The following is a 22,310-nucleotide window of genomic DNA, read 5'->3' on the forward strand; positions in this document are numbered from 1 at the left end:
CACCACTGGTGTTTTATGGTTTATTGACACTTTTCAACTGTTTTTCTGATTACCATATTTCAGTCTTGACTTATATGTTAGTATTATCTGCAAACTCAACATAAACCTCTAATGATTTTCTAATATTTCTGGAACTTGATGAATGTGAATTGACAAAGTACAGTATATAGCTTTATATCAGCATTACTGAAAATACGGCAACGGTGTATATAACCATTACTCATTTCTTTTATGGGGCATTTATTACTTGACCTTTGAAACCTCAACTCAAAGCCTTGGCATTCCAGTGTACTCCAAACCAGAAGGAGAGGGAAGAGTTTTCTTATGAAAAATAGCAATGAATCAACTTAATTCTAATGGAGAGAGAAAATATTGAAATAAAAAAAAGTGTAGTATTACATATTTGAGAAAAAAAGTGGGAAAACTGAACACAAATAAATCTGGTCACACTAGCCAATATTTGCTTTAAGGAAGAAGCTTTCATTTTAAAATGTGTATCTTCCTCCATAGATTTATACCCTAGCCATTTTTTGATGGTCCTTGTCATCGCACATGGTCAGCAGGAGGAGAGTGGTGTCTTTATCCACTGCATGCTTGCTTTATGTAAATTTGACTAATGGGTTAAGTAATTCTCACTAAACTGGCATTTTCTCTGAAGGATAGGAGTTTGTTTTATAAATGACGTTGTTAATTATTATGAACATGTTTTATGGCCCTCATTCTTACATATTAAGAGTTCTAGGCAGTTTTAATGAAAGAGTTCTACTAGTTCTCCTTGATAGGACGAGTGGGATGTGATGAAAGCAGTAGTCAATGGTGGCCTATGATTCAGGAACATTTCCTCCTTGTCACACAGACCTGCTCTGTGACTGTGGGCAACTCATTTCCCCTTTCTCAGCCCAAAGTTTCAGATCTGTAAAATGGAATAAATGTTCCAGTCTACCTTCTAGGTCAGTTATAAGGATCACTGAAGGTTGGGAAAGTATTTTATAAACCAAAATACCACCCAGCTGCATATGACCTGGTCATTAGCTGCTGTTCTTTCTTTGTGTTTAGGTGGTGGCAGATGCTTCACTCCTTTGAGAGTATTGCTTTGTGGTCTCTATTCTCAAGGCTGGATTTAGCTGGAGTTGAGAGTTTACAAGTAAAAAGGTTGGGAGACCACAGTGGTGTGGTCCTTGCTGTCCTCCTCTCTGGATTGGGCAGCAGTGCCCAGAAGCCATGGCTGACAGTGCTGTCTGTTGATCTGACTCCCCAGGCTGCCATCCACAAATGTCCCCTGCCCCTCATCCAGGTACATTTGACTGCACAGACAGCTCATGTACCTGGACCTTGTTCAAGGTTCATGTACATATGAGATACTGTGAGTTGAGGTCTCTTCTAGTTAGAAATGTCAGTGTCTTCAGAAGTCAAGCAGTTCTACATGGTAGATATTGTTCAGTAAGAGGGCTGAAGCCACAGTGAATTAAAACACTTCCTAGTGGGCGACAATCCCATGGGTTGCAAAGAGTCGGACACGACTGAGTGACCGAGCACAAACAACCTGTTAGTTACAGAAGCTCCAGGAGTGCTCTTAAAGGTGTGGTAGGTACCTGTGTTTGTGTTAACTTTAGCAAATGGAAAATGTAGGACTGGAAAAATGCTTCCTTACTGTTTTTTCTAGAGAGTATTCACATTTATCCAGCATTTTCAGTATTTTATTTTTTGATAGACTCATCAGAGGAACAAAAACATAAATGACTGGCTTATTGCTACACCCCCTCTATGTTATTTCCAACTTTTTTTTTCTCTCTCTCTTTGAACAAAAGTTGATTTCCTGATGTGTACAAAGCTTTGTGTAAGATACTGATGGGTAAAAGCTTAAAATATTAAAAATGCATTCCTGCCCTCAATGAGCTTGCAATCTTCTGGTCTTATAATCTTAGCAGTAATGAGTTTCCAAACGCTGCACATATTATCCTGTGGTCATGGTCCATCAGCAGGTTAGTAGATGAAGCCTGGGCTGACATGTCCCATCTAATGTGATGGCCTCAGAATAAGCTAATGCTTTTTGGACTCTTACTGTGTGCCCAGCACTGATTTAAGTCCTTCGCATACACTAGCTCATTTGATTTTCATATGAGCCCTATGACTGGGACTGCCAGTAGCATCATTTTTTCAAAGAAGGTCTCACCTTCCTGAAGAGTTAAGTAACTGCCCAGAGTCACTTGGCCAGCAGACATGAAGCTGTGATTGTAACTCACACACATTGGAGCTGACACCCACAGGCGTGCTCTTAACCTCTGCCCTCCACCCCCTCTCCAGTTTCTATTGACTGGGATGACTTCTATTGCGTATTTTCATTAGTAATACTTTAGAAATTCCCCTCTAACAATTATAATATTAAAAGTAAAATCTTTTGTTGAGCAATAAAGGTATTGGGTTTTTTAACTTTTCACAGTTCAGTCAGGAATTGTTCTTGTGTAAATAGTTGCAAAACAGATTCTCACCTCTTATCTTCTGATACAAAGAAATCTCACAGTAAAACATTTTTATCTATCTTGGCAAACAGTATAGTTTTCAATTGAGTTTCTCAAATTACTAATACACTTGATTATTGAAGCCCTCATTTTCTGAGTTTAACAGAAAGATGGGGCCATCCGAGGTAGTGTGTGGAGAATAGGTAGAGAAGATCTGAGAAACCATCTTTGTGTCTGTTCTTCCCTGGATTCTCCAAGTGCTGTGAGAGGTCTTAAAACAGTGCTGGGTTCTCAGGTCTAAACTGGGAAACTCCCTAAGACCTCTCCTCAACCCTTTTCTGAGGGCTTCCCTGCTGGCTCAGATGGTAAAGAATCTGTCTGCAGTGTGAGAGACCTGGTTTGATCCCTGGCTTGGAAAGAGCCCCTGGAGGAGGGCATGGCTACACACTCCAGTATTCTTGCCTGGAAAATCGCTATGGACAGAAGAGCCTGGTGGGCTACAGTCCATGGAGTTTCAAAGAGTGGGGCGTGACTGAGCGACTAAGTACAGGACATGGACATAGACACAACTGTTTATTACATTTTAATCATCTTATGAAAGCCACCTTTGCATTTCATAGACTTGGAAGAACTTAAGTTCAAAAAGATGTAAAATTTTCTTTAAAAAGCCCTGGTTTTTAGTGCTTAGAATGGAGTTTTAATCACATTTAGTGGTGGTTTTTTCTCAAGTTGTGAATAAAATTTGAGATCTTTAAGAAGCTATTTAATTATTGTGAGAATTCAGTTCACTTCAGCGTATTTTGAGTTCCTCCAATGTGTTAGGCCTTGTTTTAGATGTTTGGGTATAAAATATGCACCCTCACCTCAGCTTTTTGGGGGGAAAGCTGAAGGATACTGGTGTTTCAGTATAGGACCAAATGCTGCTGTCTGGGTCCTTGGCACAGGGACCTGGCACTGTGTGGAATCACAGGAGAGGGAGCCTGAGACATCTCCCTGCTCGCTGAAAACTGGCTAAGCCTTTCAAATACAACCTTTGGATCTTTTATTTTTCCTCTGTTTCATGCCAAGATTCAGAGAACCAGGTTCTGGGAGGAGCGGATTAATGTTTAATGTTATAATTTAAGTTTCTTTTGTTTAAGGTTCTTGGCTGTCTTTATTTGTAGGATTGAATGAGGTGTGAGGAGGCCTCATTGTGCCTCTGACTAGAGTCTGTTTGTTGAAGTCCCTAATTTCTGGGCTTCCCTGGTATCTCAGACGGTAAAGAATCTGCCTGCAATGCAGGAGACCTGGGTTCAGTCCCTGGGTTGGGAAGATCCCCTGGAGAAGGGAATGGCTACTCACATCAGTATTCTTGCTTGGAAAATCCTCATGGACAGACAAGCCTGGCAGGCTATAGTCCATGGGATCACAAAGAGTTGGATGCGACCAAGCAACTAACACAGCACTATACAGCTAACTTTTGGAGACCCCTTTTTCTTATGTATATAATTGCTCCTGGGTTTCCTCATGGTGTCAGTTCCAGCACCCACCATGGATACCCTACTCTTCATCCATTCAAGATCCCTTATACAAGCTGGACTAGTGCATTTGGCCCTGAGCTGCCCTCCGTGCTTGGTTGAATCCGAGGGTGCAAACTCCCAAGAGAAACTTGCAAGAAACAAAACTCGCAAGAGAAACAAAAGCTGACTGTAAGCTGATGAGGTTAGAACTGGTAGTCTCTTCCCTATCTCATTTTCCTGACCTCTAAATGTGGCTGCGGTACTCAATGGTTTAACAGAAGAAATGGAAGCTTATCTGGCAGAGGAAGTGCTCTGTCTGCCATTTTTCAAACAAGGTCCCCCCTTCCCTGCCAACCCTTGGTGACGTCCCAGCGCCTGCATCAGAGAGCAAAGGTGAGGTTTGTTGAGGTGGTGGGGTGCTTTCTGATGAGCTTTTTTGTATCTGTTTTTAAAGTAGACCCAGGCAACTTTTATCTGATTTTATAGTGTAATTACATTTGTGACGTCTTTGAATTAAAATGGACCCCTTGCTTTAAAAGACTATTGAAAGCCCTTCTAGTAAAAATAAATGAACGCTCTGCTCTGCTCTCCCACTCCCTGGAAAACTATACCACAAAATGCCTGCATCCCAGTCATATGATGGCTTCTGGGCTGTGAAGGAGTGATGGACATTTGCAGTGTTTCCAGGCCATCAGATCAGATGATTTTTCTTGAAAGTGCCCCCAGCTGTAGCAGATTGATTTTCAGGGGTAGAAAAATTCCTTTACAGCAGGGTTTACCAACTTAGGTGCTTCATGAGGCTGAGCAGCTAAGTAAATGAGTGAAGTAAGGAACAGCTAAGAATAGGGGAGGGTAGGAAGGATGGGGAAGGAGAAAAGCCCATGGCTGATCTCAGGGTGCCACTTTGAAGGCGACCTAAATTTCCATGGATTAGTCCTAGAGATTGAGGACCCATCTTCTGATTTTTTTCCTCAAGAAAAATTAAAAATTAGATAGAATTTCCAAAATTTTAAAACACTTGTGGAAAAACAAAATTGGTCAAGCATTCAACCCAAGAGCCACCAGTTTGCAGATCTTGTTTTTAAAGATACAGATTGCTCAGAGCCACCCATATACGTACATTTCTATCTTTCAGAAGATGTTTTTCTTGGTATTATGTTAAAATGGGCCCAAGTCAGTCACTGCTGCTGCTGCTGCTAAGTCGCTTCAGTCGTGTCTGACTCTGTGCGACCCCATAGATGGCAGCCCACCAGGCTCCCCCATCCCTGGGATTCTCCAGGCAAGAACACTGGAGTGGGTTGCCATTTCCTTCTCCAAGGCATGAGAGTAAAAAGTGAAAGTGAAGTCGCTCAGTCATGTCCAACCCTTAGTGACCCCATGGACTGCAGCCCACCAGGCTCCTCCGTCCATGGGATTTTCTAGGCAAGAGTACTGGAGTGGGGTGCCATTGCCTTCTCCTAGCTTACACTATTTCTGTGATGATTATTGTTGTTAATGTAAGTTGGCAGCATTCATAAAGGACAAAGCCATGGATAAGCCTATCATGACCAGTTTATTTAAGACACAACACTGGTGTGGTTTTCACTCATGTTCTCATTTTTAAAAAATGTATTTATTTTTGGCTGCACTGGGTCATTGTTGCTATGCAGGCTTTTCTCTAATTGTGATGAGCGGGGGCTACTCTCTAGTTGCAGTGTTTGGGTTTCTCGTTGCAGTGGCTTCTCTTGTTATGGAGCACAGGCTCTAGGCTCATGGGCTCAGTAGCTGTAGCTCCCAAGCTCTAGAGCACAGGCTCAAGAGTTGTGGCACACAGGCTGGGTTGCTCCTAGGCATGTGGGATCTTCCCTGATCAAGGATCGAATCCATGTCTCTCTTGCCTGGAAAATCCCATGGATGAAGGAGCCTGGAAGGCTGCAGTCCATGGGGTCACTGAGGGTCAGACACAACTGAGCGACTTCACTTTCACTTTTCATTTTCATGTGTTGGAGAAGGAAATGGCAACCCACTCCAGTGTTCTTGCCTGGAGAATCCCAGGGATGGGGGAGCCTGGTGGGCTGCCGTCTATGGGGTCGCACAGAGTTGGACACGACTGAAGTGACTTAGCAGCAGCAGCAGCACTGGCAGGCAGCTTCTTTACCACTGGGCCACCAGGGAAGCCCTGCTGTTCTCATTTAAAGTGGTTTAGTGTTCTAGGAAAGTAAGATTGTAGCAAAGAGTGCAGTTCCCTGATCTTCAGGATTGCAATGAAGTCTTTCACGTAGTGGTTTTCAGTTAATGGCATGCGTGGTTTATAATGAGTGACAGTTTGTGTGATCATTATCTCAACCACATGTGTGGCATTTCAGTAAATATTATTGGTTTGTAAACTATAAAAATATCCTTAAAAAGGTAAGAATGAGCTCTCCCCTTATCTTTCTCGTCCTGTTGATACAGGATAAAAGAAAAAGTACAGACCACAACCAGGGGTTTTAAAATAGCAACAAAGCAATCAGAAAGGCAATCAGTGGGTGCATATTACTGAGAGTTTCCCAGGAGGATAACACAGATAGTTTCTAACTTTGGGTAAGATAATCTGCTCCTCTATTTTAACAACCCATGCCAAAATTGATGTACACAGAAATAGATGACTAGACTTTTCATTTATTGCTTCACTTTGATTTAAAAAACCGGAATAAGTTCAAAGTATAATATATAAATGCCAAAAAAGAGAATGTTAACACTTTGTCATATTTTCTTCAGAAACGTTTTTGTCTTTAAAGAAAAATAAAGTATTTCAGATATATGTGTGTTCCCTTTGTTATCCTTCCATCCCCTTCTTTCCCAAGGCCAGGACTCTGATGAAGTTAATGGTGAATCCTTCCAGCATGTTTGTTGTAAACAGATACAGATAGATAGACATATTGCTATCTGTATATTACAATATACACTATATTAAAATATACAATTGCGTTATTTTGTATATTTTGAAATGTTAACAAATGATATCGTATGCATTAATCTGCAACTGATTTTCTCAATCAACATTATGTTTTTGATGTTTTGATCTATATCAACTAGATCTGAATACAAACAGGTTTTGTTCATTCATTTTAAGTGTTTAGTACTTTTTTGTTGAATAAATAAACCACAGTTAGTTTACTCTTCTGATATGGATATTTCTCTTTTTTAGAATTATTTGCTGTTAAAAGTTGTGCTCCAGTGAACACCCTTGAACTTTTCTCCTTAGGCACAGGTATCAAAAGTATATTGGAGTAGTTTTCTAGAAGTGAACTTGCTGAGTCACAGGAAATATGCATTGTCAAGTTTATTTCAGCATTGCCAAAATGTTCTCCAATATGACTGTGCCATTTTATACTCCCTTTCAGCAATGCTAGGACTAGCTTTGTAAAACAAATATGCTTTCTACAGTTTAGAGGGGTTTGCGTTACAAAATTTAACCCTTTTCCTACCAGGTGTCCTGTGTGTTTCTTTACATGTGTTTCCCCTACCTCTAGCTTCCTTAGAAAAAACAGAGCAAGTATAAAACTATGGTGGTTCATATTCATGGAGAATAAAGTGCACAGTTTTCAGCAAAACTATGCTTGACTCAAGGATTCTTTCAAGGAATTTTCCCCTAAATTTGACTCTTACTTTCATTCTTACCATTTGAACGAATTCAATTTCTGACCTCTTTGACATTTTCATTGGTCCTGAGGAGATTATCTAAACACTGTGTAAGATTTTTGATATTTTTCTTCTTATTTTAAATCTTTTGAAAGGTAATGAAAACAAAATAACTCTTGGTCTTGGCATTAATAAATCTCCTCAAATTCCTTAACATTTTTAGACCTGTTAGGTATCTGTCTTACAGTTACATTTTAGCGTCACACAAATGTAGATGTTGGTGCAGCCTCCAAGAACAGCTTCTCGACCTTGAAATTGTTGCAGCTGCTGTGGACTGAAATCTGCTGAAGCATTTCCCCACTTGTGGTTGCTTGTCTCCCAGAAGGACAAATGTCAGCCCGTCTGGGTACAGGGACAGTGTCCTTGTATAGTTCAGATGCATGTGGAATTTTATCTCCCTCTTTTTTAAAAAATTCTTTTACTGAACTCTGAAATGAAAACAAAGTTGAGCTAATGATGGAGATTAATAACAACACACAAATTGGGATGCAGAACTTTTTTGAAAAGTTCCTCTTTAGCGCTTACATGTGGATATAGTGGTTTTTCCAGTTTTATTCTACTTTTATTAGGAAAATGAACAGAAATAGGCATCACTGACTGCTGGGCCCTTGTTACTTTTTCAAGAAACACAGTTTAAATGTTTAACAACACAGGCTAGAAAGGGCCCCAAGATGGCCTTGAGCCAAATGCAAAGGTTCGTGTTTTTGGCCAGCCTCCCTAAATAACTTCGGCTTGAGGTGCTGCCCATATTAGCATGATGGATCCCATTGAGGAAATCTCACATGCTGAGAATGTATGTTGTTATGACTTGACATTTTATGGTATTTATGAAACTCTTATTTTGGCAGGGGGGATAAAAGCAAATCATTAGATGTGGATTTTGAAAGATCCCTCTGGCTGTACTTGAGAGACTAGGTTGGAAGGGCCTGAAGCAGCAGCAGGGAAATCTATCAAGGGACTTTTGTAGTCCTTTAGGTGAGAGAGGAAGCTGGTTCAGGAAGGATGGTGATGGTGGAGAGGGAGAGATGGATGCATGTGAAAAAGTTTTAGGAGGCAAATTCAGCTGGATTTGGTGATGGCTGGGCTCTGGGTGCTAAGGGAAAGAACAGTATCAAGCCTGAATGAGTTTCCTCATCTCTGATGGGGTGCACACTTACGGGATCTAACTTGGTAAGTGGGATTTTTGTCAAGTTTCATGTGAAACAGTGTAATACTGGTATCAGGCTGAAGCAAGGGAGGCTCAGCTTCATGGTATGTGCTCAGTGTGTGATACTTTGGGGAAGCCTGGCAAATAACCATCTACTTTTCCTCAAAGCAAGTAGGGTTTTCACCAGGCAGGCAAGAATTGTAGGATTCCTGTAATCACAATATACTTAGTTTAAGGAGGTTATTGCTGAAACAGTGTGGGAGATAACACTTTTTTATACTTATTTTGGAGACTGATTGGCTAATGTCTGGTGTTCATATGAGCTAACACTCGGCGACACCCATGATGTGTAAACGTTAGAGAGTTTAACTTGCTGTTGAGGACATTGGCTGGAAGCATGAAGGAGAACTGCACTTCTCCAAGTGCTTCCTAAGTATTTTCACCAGCAGCTGTCATGGAAGATTTGTTCGTGGGAGAGGGACAGGGCAGAGGGCTGGGTCCTCAACATTTTGGGCTCCATTATAGATAGATAGGGAGAAGGCAATGGCACCCCACTCCAGTACTCTTGCCTGGAAAATCCCATGGACGGAGGAGCCTGGTGGGCTGAAGTCCGTGGGGTCGCTAAGAGTCGGACATGACTGAGCGACTTCACTTTCACTTTTCACTTTCATGCATTGGAGGAGGAAATGGCAACCCACTCCAGTGTTCTTGCCTGGAGAATCCCAGGGACGGGGGAGCCTGGTGGGCTGCCGTCTATGGGGTCGCACAGAGTCAGACACGACTGAAGTGACTTAGCTTAGCTGCATAGATAGATAGTGGTATTCAAAGAACTGATGGCTTTGTACATTGTCACATGGGCTGTTGACAGCAGACTCAAGATTGCGACTTTGAGCCTTTGAACCAGTTTCCTAAAATGAAAATAAGAGCAACAAAATAAGTACCGTGTAATAATCTTACCTAAATAGGAAATCTATCATCAGGTTGCTTACGGAGCAGATGTATCTACCACATGAAATGCTCCCATTTCCTGCTATCATCCCTAAACTAAGATTTTAAAGTCATTAATCTTAAATATAATCTAGGACTCTCTTCATTCTTCTCAGGCTACATTGATTATCAACTATAATCATTCTAGCCTGCTACCCAGTCATAGCTTCTCCAACCATTATATTGATTAGGTTGGCTTCATCTCTTGTTTTATTTGTGGGGGTTAGTGGAAAGATTGGGAGTGAAGACGAATGAGTTCAAGAAAAGCCAAAAAAAAAAAAACCAAAAACCAAAAAACAAATCAACTGTTTTAAAATGACTGATGATGATAAAAAGAACTGTCATCACTAAGTCCTTTGGCCCCCAGAATAGAAATGCTGAGCTAAATTAATATGAATGACCTTACTAATTTTAGGGCTGAAATGTAACCAGTGAGGTGCTCCGGGAGACTTGTTCTCTGTGTCTGTTTGGAAAAGAAAAGCGGAAAGGCTGATTAGCAAGAATAAGGGACTTAATTTCTCAGGATGCTCTGTGGAACACAATCTTACTGCTGATTTTTCTTTAAAAGGCCCAGTTTTGCCATGATCCTTCTGAGAACTGTACCCCTTGCTTCCTGGCTGCCCCTAGGACTGAGGATGGCCTTCCAGAATTGCTGCCCATATATAACTCCCCAATCCACCCTTCCAGATACCCCAGCCTCCAAGGTGCCCAGGGCTGGCCTGGTTTCTGGAAGTGGGGGCCGATTGTCTCTGCTGTTAGCCCTGATTCCAACATCCTGGGCTGGCCAGTTGTTTAGCAGAAGGTTTTTGGTCCCATGCTCATTGCCTGGGATTCCGTTACCTTGGATGTGATCTTGAAAGAAAATCGGCTTGAGGTGATCTAAGGCAATAATGATTAGACCGACCTCAGTTAAGACATTTTAAATCCATAGGAAACTTTGATTTTTTTTTCTTTCCCTTTGCAAGGGTCCCTCTTTTTTGATGACTCCTCTCCTAATAGTTTCAGGTCCTGACAGCTGAAGTCCTACATCTTCTGTGAGGTGAGAGTCCATTTCTTTCAATCCAAACCAGAGTCTAATTTTATCCATCTGAAACAGCTCCATCATGCGCCAGCCTCTGCTAGGTGTCACCCCGCTTGTTGAGCCGACAGTCCCTGCCTCCCAGATGCCTTCGACCAGTTACGCGTTTGAGACGAGGGCCTCGCATATGGATGTTCCAGCCATGTCAGCGTGGCCTCGCCTCTCAGCTTGCTTTGTTTATCCAGCAGCTCATTACTAAAGAGTAGCCTGTCAAAAAGAGGTTAAATATTCTTTGGGAAACATGGTCACTCACATCCTTGAGATGCCACAACTATGTTTAATAAAGGGAAGATTGGCTTGATAAGAAAAACGTGATTGACTTGCATCACCAGAAAATGTTTTTCTCCTGTTATTCTAGTTGAGTTTCCACAAGCATTCTTGAGCACTAGCAAACCTATGGGCAATAAATTGCTGCAGCCAACACATAAAGACACCAAGGGAAGCAGGGAAAATGATTGCTGATGATTCGTTCTAACTACTTGACCTTCTGACCTCTTCTCTAGATATATGACCAAGATGGGACACTACAGCACTTTATTGATGGTGGGGAACCTAGTAAGTCGAGCTGGATGAGGTATATCCGATGTGCAAGGCACTGCGGAGAACAGAATCTAACAGTAGTTCAGTACAGGTAAAGTATACCTTGATTTACCACTTACAAAGCCGAAGCCCTTTGCCTTGCATATATAAATTCAGGCTTGCTGCTAGTTTTGAAAAAATCCTGCAGAGTCCTGAAGAACTCTGCAGGGCTGGCAGGAATTTCTTTTTTTTTTTTTTTTTCTGCTAGGTTTGTCATATCTCTCTAGTTCTTGTAACAATCATTTCTTGAGAATTCAGGAATAAGGATGCTAGGAGAAGGCCTTTTTCACTCACTGCACATGATAAAGTTACTTCCACATCATGTGAATGTTCACCATGGCCTGAGTGAGCCCAGTGAACTCACTGACTTGCAGTGATTTCCTCCCCAGCAGATGTGTCCAATGCAAACAGGAGTTCACAGATTCAGCCCAAGTCACTTGCTTTGTCACCTTCAGTCTGGCTGTCTCTCAGAGGAAACAGTTTGAGTTGCACAAAGGCGTGGGAAATCAAGAAGTCTCAACCCTCCCCAGGCTGCTTTCCTAAAACCATTGTGTTCAACAGCCTTGACTGAGTCATAGTAACCTCTCCTGATCCCTTGAAAGGTGCGAAAGCATTTGGCTCTGGTCCTGCAGCCATTCAGAGTATGTTTCAGGGGATGGGGTGGTTCCAGAGCACAGCAAAGGCACCAGTCCCCTGAGATATTTTGGCAAATCCCAAAGGTGAGTGGAGATGAGGTGAAGCCTCCCCTATTTCCCAGAGTCTCATAGAGAGGCCTAGAGTCGGGGAGGGGCAGAAAAGCCAGTGGGCATCCCAGATCCAAAGCCACACCTGCCTGATGCACCTGTTGGTCAAGCATTTCCATCAAGTACTAAAGGCTAGAGTGGCAACCCAAAGGCAAACACAGATCCCATAGGAAAAAAGCCCTGCCGCGAAGCCTTCTTTTCTCAGAATCCCTCGAAAACATGTGCCATGTAAATATATGACCTCAGTTATAAACAGCCACGTTCCCTTTAGAATCAGAAGCAACTGTTTAACTTTATCAGGCACCACAGACACATCAAAGCAGAAGGAGCCTTGCTTGGTAACTTGGAGTCCTGCTGATGACAATTTCTTTTCTTTTTTTTTTTTTTAATTTTTAAAAATGAAGCCTTAAAAAAAAGAAGCAAACTTTATTCCCCTTATAGGTTAAAGGCTGCACAAATCTGTCTTGCTCTCCGAAGGCCTCCGAATTCAAAGGGAACATATTTGGACAGCATGTGACTCACTGCCTTGGTTTCCTAGGCAGTTATCTTTCATTACATAAGGGTTTATATGAACTTGCAAACGATGGTATCTGGTTACAGTCTGTATATGGGCTTCACCCACCTTCCCTGCAGCTGCATCTCTGTTGTGAAGTTTTTATAAAACTCGGAGCTAGTAAAGTAGTAAAGATTGTGTTTGTCTACTCGGCAAGAGATAGTTTGGCTGGTTCCGTCATGGGCACCCTGGGAGCTCTTGAGGAGACTTCTGACTTTGGGTAAATAAGAAACCCCTGCAAGAAAGGTGGGCATGAGAAAGTCGTTACCTTTCTGTCAATATTAAGTGGGTTTTATTGCTCCCTTCCTTATGGTGCTTCCACACTGAATTCTCTCTGCCGATCTGTTTTCGATTACCTCAGATCTTTATAAAATGAACTACAAAAACACAATTTAAAAACTGGCATCCATCACCAGTGACCACGTCCAAGAGTAAGAAAATAGAAAAGTTGGACCCTGAAGAGCCAGCCTAATTTTTATTGTACATGAATGTCCTCTTCACAAAAAGTCAGCTGGTTTAGATTCATTCTGTTATGATTTGTAATATCTAAATGGAATTTTCTTCAAAGCGCCCTTGATTGATTGACCCTTAGCTGAACGTTTTGTTTTTATTTTGAGGCTGACAATAATGTTTGTTGGCGTGTGTTCCGCTTCAGCTGCGTTGGGACGCCATGAAGCTATCTTTATGAGTCATCCAACCACAATACTAAATACATGTCAGCAAAGGAAATATTATCTGAAAAGGGAAAAATCCCTTTGATGTGCTTCAACATGCAGAGATTTCTGCGAGTTTTGGAAGCTCTGCCCGCTTGTAAGGAACGGTGTACGCTTACACTTTTCTTTTTCCCCTTTTGGCCTACTCTGTGCCTCAAAAGACCACCCATCGCTCGAAAACAGTTCTGCTCTTTCAGCGGCAAAGTGTGTCATTTGGTTTTAGCACATTCATTTGCCGGCGCTGTGTTTATATTAAGGGAAGCCAAACCGAGAGATGAAATGTTACAAGGGTGAAGTACAAAGTCGACTCAATTTTTCTCAAGTTAGGAGATGCCAGTGATTTATATCCCAGCTCCAATTTTGATTTTTTTATGTAGCAGTGGAAAGAATTAATAAAATGCACAGCTCTTGGAGATGCGAAGGGAGGAAGGGGAGTGAGGTCTGGACAACTGGCTGGAGTTTTTGTCAGATATTCATAGAATGTTGGGGAAAAACATTCTGCTTAGCTAGCAGTGCCCTCATGAGACAGAATGGCAGCAAGTAAGGAAAATAACAAGATAAATGAAATTTTTGCAGCTGCAAGTAAAATATTGAGAATCTGCACTTTTTTATTGATCTTTATGATCCTATTGCCAAGAGCCACTTTGTGGTGACAAAATATGTTGACAAGTGCATATCTCACGCTGTGAAAAATGTGGTGAAGGATTCGCCTTATGTCTACAGTGTTGTACAAGGAACAGATTGCCCTGCGATGGCCAGTTCCTTACAGAAGGGCTAAATTTAAGGTTCACCAACCCTGAACACTTTTATCTTGAACTTGAGGCTAATGTTTGTAGCAATTCTTCACTGAGAAAACTGATCACAGGCTCCTCTTTTTTTTTTTTTTTAAATCTGTAGGTTTTTATTTACTGTGCCGTGGCTGTTTAGTTCTTGGTACCTTCACTCTGTCATTTCAGAGTGTAATCTTTCAGCCAGAGTAAAGTGCCCCTCTTGTATTTATTGAATTTCCATCCACTTCACATAAGAGGGTTATTTTTCCTCTTCTTCTGTATCAAATTTTAGAGGAAAAAAAAGCTATGGGGAAGATTTTTATTTCTCTTAGCCCTTATATCACAAAGCTGCTTAATTTTATTACAAATTTGAGAACTCCCATGCCAAGTTGTAAGAATACACCTAACGCTTTTCCTTCAAATAAGAAATCAATGGTGTTAATTTGTATGTGGGGTCAACGTACCAGAGTCTGCAGTTTACCAAGAAAGAGCATTTTCTCGTTAGTGTGAGATGAAATTTTTTCTTTAAATGAACTCTTCCTTTCTGCTGACTCTCTGGGGGCCAAATATCTGTCTCTTCAGCCAGGATGTTCCATGGAGGGACACTGTGGAAATAAACTGTGAGCTATTTATCGTACTGGGTTACAGGCTCTAATTGGTTGCTGGGAATGATAAGGTGGGTGCAGATTTTATTACAAACAGAAATTGTTTAGGTGGGAAACTGGGCAGAACTTTTTTGGGGCAATAAAAATGTGGATGGAGCATGTGAGTCCTACCGATTATACTAAGCTGGGTTTTCTTTTGTTTTGAATAGGTCGAATATATTCTACCGAGCCTGTATAGATATTCCCAGGGGTACCGAGCTTCTCGTGTGGTACAATGACAGCTATACGTCTTTCTTTGGGATCCCTTTACAATGCATTGCCCAGGATGAAAACTGTAAGAATTTATTTTAGCTCTGAATTCACATTTCCAAATACCTATTTCAAAGCTAACTTTTAAAATAAGAGTGTTGTTTGAAACTCCTGAAATGTGGTTCACTCTGCTGTGTAACACAAATGTGCACAAGTCTGTTCCATCATTTTATTTTTCCTTGTATATCCTGTGCTTTTTCCAAGGATGTCTTGACCTATACAGTTCAATGTTTTTTCACCCATTTATGATTTCAAAACCTTTGTCCTAGTTTAAATCATTGCCAGCAGCAGTGTTGTTAAGGCAGCTGGTATCTACTGAGTACCAACTATGTGTCTGGTTCCGAGAGCAGCATAAGTTATAACTTCTGCTCTGAAGGATTGCACAGTCTTGCTGGAGTCACACTGTTTGCAAAAACGAAGTAAGGAGACAACACTTTCTTTAATCAGGAACAACACCCCTCCAGTCAATTGGCTTTGCTTCCTCTTAAGTAGTTGTTGGAATAAGAAATGGTAGTCAAAACCAGAGACATATGATTGAGGAATTTGTCTCTAAACATCTTAGTCTAAAATGAACCGTGTAATTTTCTTCTATCTTTATTACTGTTACTGTCATTATGTTTGAAAAAATAATTTAATGCAAACCTTTGCAGTAGTTTTCATATAAACTTTATATATTTGTTTTTATCAATTTGGGGGAAAATGTTATAAGGTGATTTCTAGTATTTGGAATAGATTTAGATTTGGGTGATTTTGATGTGCTTCAGTGAGAAACACTGGTTTGAATGATGCAGTTTTTTTCTTGTCATCCAACTGACTGATCTGTGAACTGATAAGTTTGGATTATGCAGTAGAAAAAGAAGCAGAGAGAACAGATTTATGTAAGAAACTTAATTTTGGGAAAAAAAAGTGTTATTTTAATTTTTCCTTCTCTACTTACTTTCTCTCACACACATATGAACTGAAAAAAATATTTATAATATTACTGATCAAAATGCTGATGATCAGATATTTCTTTTCCATGTTATCTTTGTTTTCTTTGTAAAAAAAAAAAAATAGAATCCTCAAAAAGCATATTATGCTCAACTTTGTTTTTCTACTTTACCCTAACCCCAAACCAATCTCAAATCAAAAAAATGAATCTTTGGACATATAAGTACATTCCTCTTACTTACCAAGTTTCCAATGGAAAGTTTTTTTTTCTGCAGTAATGCTCCTATTTGAGAGAGTGTCTGTTTTCACAGGGGAAAATCTCCGTGTTGGACATGAGTGTGTGGTTGGTGTTAGAAGCAGAATGGCCATGGCGGCCAGTATGCTCTGTCTTCCCAGTATGGCTCCATGCCCAGCTCTCCCAAGACTGGGTGTAGGTACACACGTGGAAAAGCACTGTTATCAGCTCCCCTGATTAGAACCTCGGTGTAGCTTCGCCTTCTAAAAGATGGAATCTGATCCAGAAAGATTCCATAAATCCTATAAGGCCTTCTATTTCCTTCTTTAGTACAGCCTACTACAGACTGAAGATATTCTCGTGTGCATGTCAAGGAATGTCTGGAAGTAAACACATCAAAGTCTAGAGTTCTAAAGTACGTAGCACATAGTCCAAAAATTCATTCATTCATTAGACAGTTGTTGAATACATACTAAGGACCAGTGTCATTGCTGCATACTGTGAATACAGCAGCGAACAAGACGTACGGGAATTCCTGCCCTCATGGAGCGTGTAGTCTAATGGAGGGAGGCAGATTATCAACCAATAAATACATTAGTTTGTGGTGTGATGATAAGTGTCATAGAGATAACAAAGCAGAGAAGGGGCGAGGAGTGCTAGGAATTGGGAGTTGCGGGTTTAGAGATGACCAATGTGGGCCCTACGAGGAAGGTGGCCTTTGGGCAAAGACTTAAGGAAGTGAAAGAACAAGCCACATGTTCTTTGGGAGCAGAGTGTTGCAGGCAGCTGGACTCCAAGCATAAAGGCTCAAGATGGAGATGCTACTGGCCTGTAGGAAGGGCATCACAATGGTTAGCATAGGTATGTCAGTTGGAGAGAGTGGGTTGGGGAGAGTCAACTTAGATCTGGGGACAAGAATCTTATAAAGTCCAGAAGGTCACTGTCAAGACTCTGGATTTTACTCTCTTTGCATTGGACAAATGCAGTATTGTAGAGTTTCAAGCAGAAGAGTGATATGATCTGACTGAAGTTGTTACAGGTTTACTCTGGCCACTTAGTGGAGATCTGACAGTGAGGGTGAGGATGGAGCAGGAGCCAGCTAGAGGCTCTTGCTGGAATCCAGGGAGGAGGAGTGATGGTGGTTTGGACCAGGGTAAAAGTGGTGGAGGTGGTGAGAAGCGCTTGGATTCTGGATACATTTTGAAGGTAAAGTCAACAGCATTTGCTGACACGTTGGATGCCGAGTAAGAGAAAGGAGTCAAGGATAACTCCAGGGCTTTGGTCTGAAGAGCTGGATGGATGGAATGGCCACTTAACTGGATTACGAGTCAGACATGGGAAGCGTGAAGTGACTGCTCAGGGAATGCTTTTCTTCCCTTTGACGTGGATCTCTGGGGTGGAAGTCTCAGGTCTGCAACATTGCTTCTACCTTGTGATGCTGTTACAAGGATGAGAGGGATTTAGGGCCTGGGCTGGGCGATTTGGGTTATATGCCACTCACAGCCACCTGACTGTGGTATCTGGGAGTGTACCAGCTGGTCTCCAGGTGGTATGCTAGTGCCATCCAAAACGCGCTTGGTGGCAACCCCAGGGGCGTGGCTTCTCAGACCTTCTTTCTCCCGTAGTTCAGCCTTTGTGAAGCATTCTTGAGGTTGCTGATTAGAGTATTCAACAAACTCTACCAGGGCACGTGTTATGCATCATTTAGCACCTGAAATCCTTGGAAGGAAATTCGCAAAACTTGAGCACTTTGAAGTATTATGGATTCAGGAGACAAACTATGTAGCTCTTTTGGGTTGAGTTCAGAGCTCTATGTAAGGGTGGAGGGAAGTTGAAAGAGAATTAAGTCATTGACTAAAATGTTCAACAGTGACAATCCCCCATCCCCCTAAGGGTATTATAGGAATTTTATTTCAGTTCCTGTCTCAAAGTCATATATCTATCATGGGATTGGCCACCAAAGAAACCAGCAGAAAGCTTCATCAGATGGCGTGGGGGTAGATATACAGCTTTGACTCTAACTGGAAGATGGATTCTCATTCCATATGATTCACAGAGGTACCTAGGGAGGCTTTATAATGAGGGCTCTTTTTTCTGTACCAAGAAAATATTCGGTGTGATTTAAAAGAGCAAATGTGTGAAAGGGCATGGACAGATAATTTAACAGATAGCCTTTCACAGCCCTGAGTAATTTAAATCATCTCACCAGGATTAGCAATTTGAAGACAATTTTTATTCTACCAAGCTAGCCACAAAATAAATTAGGTACCTTATAAAGAAGCTTCTTGAGATCAAAGACTTATTTGACAAAATGCCTCCACAGAGCCGCCTCCTAGTGCTGTGCACACAGTAAACAATACATGCTCACTGGATACATACTGAGAATTTTACTGCCATTATTAGAAGTGATGGATACAAAGTTCAGCCAGATTTTTTTTCTTGGTTAATGAAATTGTTACATGATCCAAGACATTCAAGGAAAATATGATTTTGCTTAGTGAATAATACTTATTAAGCACTTTCATTTATAAAAATACCACTTTCTTCCCATGGTTCTTTCAACGGTGAAAGTACACATTTCCTACTGAGCGTGTGGGGTGGGTTCAGGCTTCAGGCACTGGCCCCTCTGGCAGCGGCCACGAAGCAGTGGGACACGCTCCCTGCCCGGACAAGCCATTGAAAGCCGCCTTGCCTCAAAGAGAGGGCAGCGTTTCACACAGGCATTTGGGCTCTGGAAGCAATTCCTATGTTATTTTCTTTAAGAAAGAAAAAAGAAAAAAACCCGTAGTTCTAAATGTAATAGAGCTGCAAAGAGAGCACGGCTGCGTCCACTGTGGGCCTTTCAGAAGAGCCTGAAGGAACGCCTGTGTCGACAGATTGTATCCGCAAGGAGGAATGAGGTTCCCCAAAGCTTCCAGTGGGGGATTAGCTCCTGCAGAGTGTAAAGACCATAGTGTATTCATATTCATTTCAGAGGAAATTAAAAAAAAAAAACCTGGGAATAAATGTTAAACAAGTCTTCCTGCTGCTTTTTCTGTCTTGGCATATGAAGCTGAGGTGGTGGAATGTGAAACTTGATGGCAACACAGAGGTTGTTACACTGGACTAAACTGTGTCTGAGAGAGGCCTGCCTTTTCGTTTTGATTTTAAAGAGCAGAAAATAAAGACGGGCACCTCTGCATGGTGCCCTGGCCCCACCATCCCACCATCAGTGTGGAACTAGGCCCTGGGTAGAGAAGGCTCCATCAAGCCTTCTGTCTGTGAGCATTGAGGAGATGATGGTATAGTTCAGTCCAACAAGAACATCTGTCTGCAAGACCCTATGGGGAGCATCGTGATGGGGAACAAAACCTCAGACCCTGTCCTCGAAGGGCTCAGTGTAGGAGAAGGCACGTAAGCAAAAACTACACTATAGAACCTAATACGGGTGCCTTGTGACATGGCCATAGCAGGGAGCTGGCCTCGGTGGTGTCAGTGATAGTCAGTCAGTTCTGGCTGACTCTTTGCGACCCCATGGACTGTAGCCCTCCAGGCTCCTCTGTCCATGGAATTCTCCCAGGCAAGAAAACTGGAGTTGGTAGCCATTCCATTCTCTAGGGGATCTTCCCAACCCAGGGATCAAACCTAGGTCTCTTGCATTGCAGGCAGATTCTCTACTCTCTGAGCCACCAGGCCGGTAGGCTCGGTGTTAATGCAGTTGGGACAAGTCCAGTTCCAGGCCCTCGTGCACAGTGGGCAGCTGAGATTGGACCCCTCCCATAAATCCTAGAACCAGAAATCACTGTTTGTTCCTGAATGGGGACTAGAAAGTGCTACCCTCAGGCCAGTAGTCCAAGGAACTCTCCATTTGGGGCCATTGATGAAAGCAGTATGTCGCATTCCAAAACCGGCCCCAGCTATGGGAGTATATGGAGTTGGGTTTTGCATTACCTGCCAATTGTGGAAACCCTAAGCCAAGAAGCTGATATAAAACTTGGCCCAGAACTGGAGGAACATGGAGGGTCCTAGAACAAGCAGAGAAGAGTTCCACCCCAGAGGTATCTGCTCAGGACTCCAACAGAAGGCAGTGGCCACTGAAAAACACCTTCAATGAAGGAAGCGGCAAAAGACACAGAGGAGCCCGCTGTTATGAGAGATTTGACCTCTTGGATGCCTCAGTCCTTGGCACCTTGCGAGCCTTGCTTTAGGATTGAGGCCCACATCCCTCCACTTTCTGAGGGTGTAGAGGGCTGAGAGCTGAATTGTCTTCGGCCTACAGAGCCACTTTATCCTTGGTCATGTTCCCTCCCCACGTGGCCTGTGTCCAGGGACTGGTCAGTGTGGGTGGGTATTAAGGACTGCTCCCCTTATTCCAAAGCCAGATGACTCGAAAGGTTAATTAAGTGCTTAGTTAAGTGCTTTTAATTGCTCTTGACACCATCCTCTCTCCTCGTTCTGCAGTAAACCTCTTGTACACAAAATGCAGATCTCCATTTCAGACTATTTCCCAGGGGACCCGAATTCAGACAGGTGCTACCAGATTTATATTGCCAGCTCAGACCTCTCACTGGAGACCCAGGCTCCTGTCCACCTGTTGAATTCCCACCTGCACTTGCCTGTCTCACAGATGTCTCGAACTCAACATATTGAACTGAAACCATCCTACTTTGTCCCCCAAGCTGTCTCTCTCCCAATTCAGTACCTCACTCCCATCACTCAGCTGTTCTTTCTAGAAACCTTGACACCTTGTTCTTTCTCAGCCCATCTGTCTAGTCATTCATAAATCCCTGTTGATTATATATTCTTAAATGCTTTTCTTTCCATTTCTGCTGCCACCTCCCAATCAGCCTCACAGACAGCTTTGGCCTGGACCTCTGCATTTTTCTTTTTAGTATCACAGCAGCCAAAGTGAAGTCTCATTGATTTTGTTGTTTCAGTTTAATCACTTATTTGGTTAAAAGTTAGTTTTTAACTAACTTTTGGTTCTGTTGATCAGAATTCAGAAGATAATATGGACATGTAATTCTTCTTCCGGAGGCAGTGAGTTGACACATTCTAAGGTGTCCTTCCAGATGTATTTTTTTGCCCATTCTCTCATTTGTGCACATTCTCCCTCTTTTTCTCTGCCTCTCTGTTCCTGGTGGCTCAGATGGTAAAGAATCTGCCTGCAATGCAGGAGACCTGGGCTCAACCCCTGGGTCGGGAAGATCCCCTGGAGAAGGGAATGGCAACCCCCTCCAGTATTCTTGCCTGGAGAATCCCATGGACAGAGGAGCCTGGAGGGCTAAAGACTATAAGGTCTCAAAGAGTCGGACATGACTGAGCAACTAACACTACTACTATTAGATTTTTTGTACTGCATCTCACTTTTTCATTTAATGATATAGGGTGATGATGCATTTAAAGTATAAGTCCAATCACCTTACACCCTAGCTTCAACCCCTTTTTTGGATTGCCATTACTCTTCTAATCAATCCCCAGCTCTTTAAAATGATAGCCCATGGACTACATATAGTCTTCAGAAATGTTTTGTATGGCTCACTTAGTGTTTTGTAAAATTCTAATTCAAGCATCATCAGACTGGCCATGCCCTATTTGGTTTGCTACAGATCCCACCGTCCTCTGTTGCACTAACTTATTTCACATTCAAGGTCACTGTCTCAAGGAAGCTATCTTTCCCACCCCAAGTTTAGCCAGCCCTGATAGATGTTTTCCTGACTCCTTTTCTTCTCTGTCACAGCAGTTATACTTGTAGAGACTGTATATTGTCAATTCTAAGATTTGCACATTTTTTTGCATTTTAATCTTTCTGAACCTGGTCTTACAATGCACAGTGACTTAAAATTAATGGTGCAGCTTGCAATTCATGGAACTTTAAATTTGATGAAACCAAGTAAATAATTGTGAAGACGTTTGTATATCTGTCTCTCTCATGAGAGTTTAAATGGTCTGAGAGTCGGGCTATTACTGTCCTGTTCCTCTATATCTGCAGCACTTGCAGTGTCTGGCTTGTCACCAATGCTCTGTAAGCACTCATGGGCTGAATGAATGACTGAGGGTG

The 22,310-nt window shown here is 42.1% G+C and overlaps 1 protein-coding gene across 4 annotated transcripts in view; it reads left to right on the forward strand.

Annotated features, from left to right (window-relative positions):
- The window catches only part of PRDM6 (PR/SET domain 6), a 113,182-nt gene that overhangs the window by 64,782 nt on the left and 26,090 nt on the right, over nucleotides 1–22,310 (forward strand). For all 4 annotated transcript variants that reach the window (XM_044947822.2, XM_044947824.2, XM_025293017.3 and 1 more), the window contains exons 4-5: nucleotides 11,337–11,464; nucleotides 15,006–15,130. In XM_044947822.2, the coding sequence (XP_044803757.2) occupies nucleotides 11,337–11,464; nucleotides 15,006–15,130 (253 nt within the window). The remainder of the gene's footprint in view (nucleotides 1–11,336; nucleotides 11,465–15,005; nucleotides 15,131–22,310) is intronic.

This window comes from Bubalus bubalis, chromosome 9, assembly GCF_019923935.1.
Source record: "Bubalus bubalis isolate 160015118507 breed Murrah chromosome 9, NDDB_SH_1, whole genome shotgun sequence".
NCBI classification, from domain to species: domain Eukaryota; kingdom Metazoa; phylum Chordata; class Mammalia; order Artiodactyla; family Bovidae; genus Bubalus; species Bubalus bubalis.